This window comes from Arachis hypogaea, chromosome 2 (genome assembly GCF_003086295.3).
Source record: "Arachis hypogaea cultivar Tifrunner chromosome 2, arahy.Tifrunner.gnm2.J5K5, whole genome shotgun sequence".
NCBI lineage: Eukaryota > Viridiplantae > Streptophyta > Magnoliopsida > Fabales > Fabaceae > Arachis > Arachis hypogaea.
This window is the reverse complement of record NC_092037.1, coordinates 70,051,879-70,058,756: the sequence shown is the minus strand read 5'-3', so window position 1 is coordinate 70,058,756 and position 6,878 is coordinate 70,051,879. Positions and strand designations below refer to the sequence as shown.

Below are 6,878 nucleotides of genomic sequence, written 5' to 3'. Positions count from 1 at the left end.
ACATTAGGACAGAATGGCGGATGAACTCGAAGAGCAATCTCCGAGCCACCACGATAACTCCCGAACAAGAACCCGTCTCCCAAACACCAAGAAGCTACACCCCGTGGAAGGATAGCAAGCGTTATTTGCCAGACCACTCTAGTGCATAACAAAGAAAACAGCCCCATCATCGTCGAGGCACGACACCCCGAAAACCTGGGAGAAAAAGCAGCTCAGATAATCCAAGACCTCTGCCTCCGATTGCAAGAACTCGAGGGCCGAGTTGCAACCAAGGAAAAGCACAACGCCGAAAATGGAAGTCATGCAACCTCCAGGTCAAGATCTCGCCATGAAACCAGGCACGGCAGGTCGCCAAAATGACGACATGCCAAGAGGTACAATCGCAGCGTCTCCCGTGACCACGTACATGATAAGATGCTTGAACGACGACATTGCAAGAGGTATGATCGCAACATCTCTCGTGACCCAGCTCATCAACATGACACGGACGACGATCGACGACACTGAGAGGCCAAATGCACAAGGAGCGACCATGTGATAATGGGAGCTACTCCCTTCGCTGAAAGAATCCTGAAAGCAAAACTCCCTAAAGGCTTCGACAAACCCACGGATATGGAGTACGACGTAACCAAGGATCCCCAGGAACACCTAACGGCCTTCGAGGCTAGGATGAACCTGGAAGGGGCTGCTAATGCAGTCTGATGTAGGGCCTTCCTGGTAACCCTAGCTGGGCCCATGATTAAATAGTTTAACGCCCTCCCTAACGGATCCATAACAGGTTTCCACGATATCTCACAAAAATTCATGGCCCAATTCACCACCAGAATCACAAAAGTTAAACACCCCATTAGCTTGTTAGGAGTTACCCAAAGATAGGATGAGTCCACGAGGAAATACCTCGATCGTTTCAGCGACGAGTGTTTAACTGTCGACGGACTCATGAACTCAATCGCAAGCCTTTGCCTAACTAACGGGCTCATGAATGAAGACTTTCGAAAACACCTCACTACCAGACCGGTGTGGACCATGCACGAGATCCAGAGAATCGCAAAGGAGTACATAAACGACGAAGAGGTAAGCCAAGTCGTAGCCACCAATAAACGGCAGCACGGCAGCACGGCAGCACACAACACGGCAGAACAGCACCTCGACATAACCCCCCACAAGAGAAAACCAGAAGGAACAATTCAAACCAGCAAACGTAACCCGACCCCCAAGAGTCGGAAAATTTTCTAGCTACACACCTCTGACGGTTCTGATCACTGAGATATACCACCAAAAGCAGATCGAGGTATTTTTCCAAAGGCCCGACAACTCAAGGAAAGAACAGGCGGCAACAAGACCCTGTACTGCGACTACCATCGAGGATACGAACATAGGATACAAGACTGTTTTGACCTAAAAGACGCCCTCGAGCAAGCCATACGAGACGGCAAGCTCCCCGAGTTCACCAAAATTATCAGGAAACCAAAACGCGCGAAAAGAGAAGGATCACCAGAAAGAGAAGTGCATAACCTGAGGACACAGAGACAAGGCCTCAGGGAAACCCCAGAAACAGACCAGACCATCATCGTGAACGTCATCACGGGTAAAGACACCCCGAGAAAATCAAAATCATCCCTAAAAAAGGATCTCAAGATCTTGGTAGTCAGAAACCAAAACCCATCTGTCACCGCCGATAAAATGATAACATTCTCCCCCAAGGACTGCCAGCACGGCACCTCGGCAGAAGACACCCCCTTCGTCATCTCAGCAAAGATCAGAACCGGGCTAGTTAGAAGAATACTGGTAGACATAGGAGAAGACTCCAACATCCTCTTCAGAGGAGCCTTCGACAAGCTAGGACACTGCCGTGACAACCTCCAAACACACTGCAACAGAGTCACCAGACTCGGAGATAACTTTATCAAGCCAGATGGTTCCATCGTCCTACCCCCCACCATAAGGACAGGAGACCAAAGGAAGACGATCCTATCCAAGTTTGTGGTCCTCAAGGATTCCATCGCCTACAACGTTATCCTTGAAAGAAAAACAATTAACGATCTCTCCGTCATCATCTTCACAAAATTCCTCCTCATAAAGTTCACTGCAGAAGACGGCTCCATCGGGATAATCCACAGAGATCGGGAAAATCGCAGTAGAATTTGACAACACTAGCCTAGCCCTACGGAAGAAATTTTGCGATGCGACCGGCATATTCTTACCCGACCTGGATGCCTGACATGATGGACAACCCAGACCAGAACCAGAGGGAGACATGGTGAAACTACAAATAGGGCAGACCAAAGAAGAATATATCTTCATCAACCGGAACCTCCTATACAACCTCAAGGAAGATCTCTCTCATCTCCTAAGACGAAGCAGAGACTTGTTTGCATTCATGCCCGCTGACACGCAAGGGATAGATCCCCACCTAATGTCCCATCGACTAGCCGTAGATCTCAAAGCCAAGCCTGTGGCTCAGAGGAGACAAAAAATGTCCCTCGACCGAGCTTCCGAAGTAAAGAAACAGGTTAAAGCCCTCTTTGAAGCAGGCTTTATTAGGGAACTGCCCTACGCGACCTGGTTGGTCAACGTCGTCCGAGTCAAAAAAGCTAATGGGAAGTGGTGGATGTGTGTCGACTACACAGACTTAAACAAAGCTTGTCCAAAAGACGCCTTCCCCCTGCCAAATATCGACAGGTTGGTGGACGCCGCATTTGGTCACCAATACCTCAGCTTCATGGACGCGTACTCCAGGTACAACCAGATACCCGTGCATCAACCCGACGAGGAGAAAACGGCCTTCATCAGCCTCGACAACTCGTACTATTACACAGTCATGCCCTTCGGCTTGAAAAATGCCAGAGCCACTTACCAAAGACTCGTCAACAAGATATTCCGAAGCCTGTCTGGTACCAAGCTTGAAGTCTACATTGATGACATGCACGCCAAGACCGAATCTGGTGAGCAACTCATCGGCGACCTCGAGCTCGTAATGAACACCTTGAGGAGACACCGAATGCGCCTCAACCCAACAAAATGCGCCTTCGGCATGGAAACAGGAAAATTCTTCGGTTTTATGATCATGCAACGTGGGGTAGAGGCAAATCCCAAGAAATGTAGAACCGTCCTTGAAATGGCAAGCCAAAAAACCTCAAAGACATCCAAAAACTTACGGGCTGACTAACCGCATTATCCCATTTTCTCGATGCGTTGGCCCAAAAGGCAATCCCTTTATTCAAACTTATAAAGAAAGGAACCCCCTTCCAATGGGAAGCAGAATGCGAAGAGGCATCCCAACACTTCAAGAAAGTCCTAGCGGAACCCTGGTCCTTGCCAAACCCAAAACCAGAGAGATCCTCTTCCTTTACCTATCTATAACGGGAGAAGCACTTGCAGCAGCGCTTATCCGAGAAGACGAGAATAAGGCCCAGCGACCCATCTATTTCATAAGCAAAGTCTTGCAAGATACGGAATCACGCTACTCACACTTTGAGAAACTCGCCTTTGCACTCCTCACGACATCCCGACGTCTTCGACAGTATTTCCAAGCCTACCCCATTACGGTCCAAACCGACCAAGCGGTCAGGCAAGTTCAACAAAAGCCCGACCTAGCGGGGAGGATGCTAGCATGGTTCATCGAACCTCGAAATGCGATCAAAGCGTAGGCCATGGTAGACTTCATCGCCTAGATGACGCCAGGAAGCCCCACCTTCGAAACTTGGAAGCTACATGTAGACGGCTCATCTAACACCACCTCTGGCGGAGCCAAGGTGATCCTCGAAAACCAGAACGGAATCGTGATCAAACAATCCGTCTGATATGAATTTCCGATCTCCAACAACCAAGCAGAATACGAGGCTCTACTGGCCAGACTGACGCTGGCCAAGGAAGTTGGGACCAAGGTTTTGGAGGTTTACAGCAACTCCCAGTAGTCAGCTCCCAAATCAATGGAGACTACTAAACAAGAGACCTTCTCCTCCAGCAATACTTAACTAAGGTAAAAGATCTAATAATGGACTTTGACCAAGTAACCTTCCAACATGTCCCTAGAGAACGAAACGCAAGGACAGATCTTCTATCAAAACTGGCTAGCACAAAATCGGGGCAAAGAAACCAATCGCTAATACAAGAGGTCGTCAGAACGCCATCCGTCTCGACCCCAACCAACATGGGCCTCCTAATTTCCAGCCAGGACTCATTGACCTCCCCTATCCTACAATACCTCCTCCACGGAACATTGCCATAAGACACCAAATAGGCTACACGGATAAAAAAGGAAGCTGCCAACTACACCGTGGTAGCGGGACAGTTGTACAAACAGGGATTCTCGCAACCCTTGCTCAAATGCATCGAGCCCAGGGACACGGAGTACATACTCCGCGAAGTCCACGAAGGCTGCTATAGTCATCACATCGAAGGGAAGACCTTGTCCCAGAAGATCATCTGAGCTGGATACTTCTGACCCATAATCATCAAAGACTTCATACAGACAGTCAAAAACTGCGACAAGTGCAAAAAGCACTCAGACTTCCACAAAGCCACCCCACACCAGCTCAGCATCGTGATGGCAGATTGGCCGTTCGGAACTTGGGGCGTCGACCTCGTCGGCCCCTTCCCAACAGCCCCGGGATAACTCCGATACATCGATCATAATTGCAGTGGACTATTATACCAAATAGATCGAAGCCAAACCCCTGGCCTCTATCACGGCAACCCAATGTCATAAGTTCATCTAGAGACATATAATAACCCGATTCGGCATCCCTGAAGTCGTAATTTCGGACAACGAAACCTAGTTCACCGACAAGAAGTTCAGGAAATTCCTAGAAGGACTACACATATCCCAATGCTTCAGTTCGGTAGAACACCCCAAACAAAGTAATAGTCAAAGGACTCAAAAAACGGCTTGATGAAGCCAAAGGACTCTAGGCCGATGAGCTCGGATCGGTTCTCAGGTCATATCGAACCACCCTCCAGAGCTCCACTGGGGAGACCCTTTTTCGCCTGACATACAGGGTAGAAGCCATCATCCTAGTCGAGGTCGGGGACCCTAGTCCAAGAAGAATTATCAGAAGCAACGACGAAGATGCCGAGTGAGACCTCACAAACGAGGTTAGATCCATAGCCCATATGCGAGAGCTAGCCTTAAAACAAAAAAATCAAGATAAGGTACAATCACGGCGTGATGCGAAAAGACTTGTCACCCGATGATCTGGTCTTACGATGAAACGACATCAGAGCTCCCACGCCATAGGAAGGGAAGCTCACCCCCAACTGGGAAGGTCCATACCGAGTCAAAGGAGTAGTTGGGAAAGGAGCCTACAAGGGCGAAAAGCTCGACGGAACTGAGATCCCGAGAACCTGGAATGCCGCCAACTTACGACAATATTACACGTGGGCACACTCCCTTCCCTAAAAATAATGTCTTTCACTTATATTACTTTATTTTACTTTCATTGTATTCTCTTCGGGTACTCTCCCCCCCCCCCAAAACGGAGGATTTTAACGAGGCCCAAACTTAATAAAATTTCATTTAAAAACACACTCGCCTTGCCCCTTCCTATACTATCGCAACGGTAAAACGACTAACGGCCAACATCAAGAATCGATCACCCTCGAGGCCTAAAAAACATATATCCACAATAAACGACTAAACGGCCTAAAACAAACATCGTAAGTCACAACAAAAACCGTTCAGGAATAAACACAAACGGCTTGGAAACAAAAAGCCCGAATGGTCGACATACACCCATAAAAACCAAAGTTATAAAATGGCCTCAACGGCCCAGAAAGTATAAATAGAAATTAAAAATTATACACGGCTACACAAGCCAACAAAACATCAAAAAAAATTCACAAGTCCTGAAAACGGAAAATACAGAAGAACGTAAAAATCCTACTCAAAGACCCATGATGCGGCCATCTTGAATAACCTTAAATGCTCCCATGACGGACACGTCGGCATCCAGGGCAAGAATTTTGGGCTTGAGCCCTCATCGTCTCCTCAGCCACCGCCACAGCCTCCTTCACATAAGCAAGCAACACCACCTTCTCTCCCTTCAGACCCTCAACCTCAGCCTTCAAACCCGCCACGTCGGTCTTCAAGACGCCTACCTCGGAAAGAAGCACGGCAGCTCAAGACTCGGTGTCTGAGGCCTTCCTCCGCTCTTCCCCAAGCTGAGACAAAAGCGAAGTCTCAACTTCAGAAAGATGAAGGATCTCGGCACCAGACTCTTCGGACGCCTTCTTCGCCTTCTCCCTCTCCGAATCAGCAACTGCAAGCTGCTCCTTCAGCTTCGCTACCTCGGCCTGAGACTAACGCAACTTCTTGTCCAGAAGGCCCACCTGAGCTATCACAGGCTTGGCCTTCCGCACAATCACTACAGAACGGAAGAGGGAACGGTAAAGTGACTTCGCCTGAAAAGTCACATCACACTAATGAAAGAACTCCGTGCCAGGCATAAGGTGCTGGTCTATGAAGGCTGGAGCATCGAAACGACGATCCATCACCGACGGGACAACAATATCTCCCTCTACCAGGTTCTCACTGTCAACATCCTTCGACCACCTCCGCTTTCGTGAAGCACCCCTCGGCAATCTTTCGCCACTCCCAAGCCATGACTCGACCCTTGGGCACCACCCTCAGTTAAGATAAGTTCCTCAGAAACATCCCTCGTGTCATCGGCAGGGCGGGAAGTGGGAGTGGATGGAGTGTAACACCCCAATTAGCCTAAGCCTTACCCCGCGTCGTAAAGCAAAGGTTAATCAAAGGTTACGACAGTTCTAAGCTTGTACATATAATATATAGAATGAGTAGTATAATCTAGAAGCCCGATGAAGGATATAGCTTGGGACAGGATTTGAAAAGCGCAAAACGTGCTAACAAAGCTACT

At 48.6% G+C, this 6,878-nt stretch overlaps 2 protein-coding genes across 2 annotated transcripts; both read left to right on the top strand.

Moving 5' to 3' along the window:
* Window positions 1-1,026: 1,026 nt before the first annotated feature.
* LOC112726737 (uncharacterized) lies at window positions 1,027-2,148 on the top strand. The gene is made up of 2 exons (XM_025776252.1): window positions 1,027-1,201; window positions 1,286-2,148. The coding sequence occupies exons 1-2, from the start codon at window positions 1,027-1,029 to the stop codon at window positions 2,146-2,148; spliced, it is 1,038 nt and encodes a 345-aa protein (XP_025632037.1).
* Window positions 2,149-3,263: 1,115 nt separating this feature from the next.
* LOC140177100 (uncharacterized) lies at window positions 3,264-3,650 on the top strand. The gene has a single exon (XM_072209609.1). It carries the CDS (start codon window positions 3,264-3,266, stop codon window positions 3,648-3,650), a length of 387 nt encoding a protein of 128 aa, XP_072065710.1.
* Window positions 3,651-6,878: the final 3,228 nt, after the last annotated feature.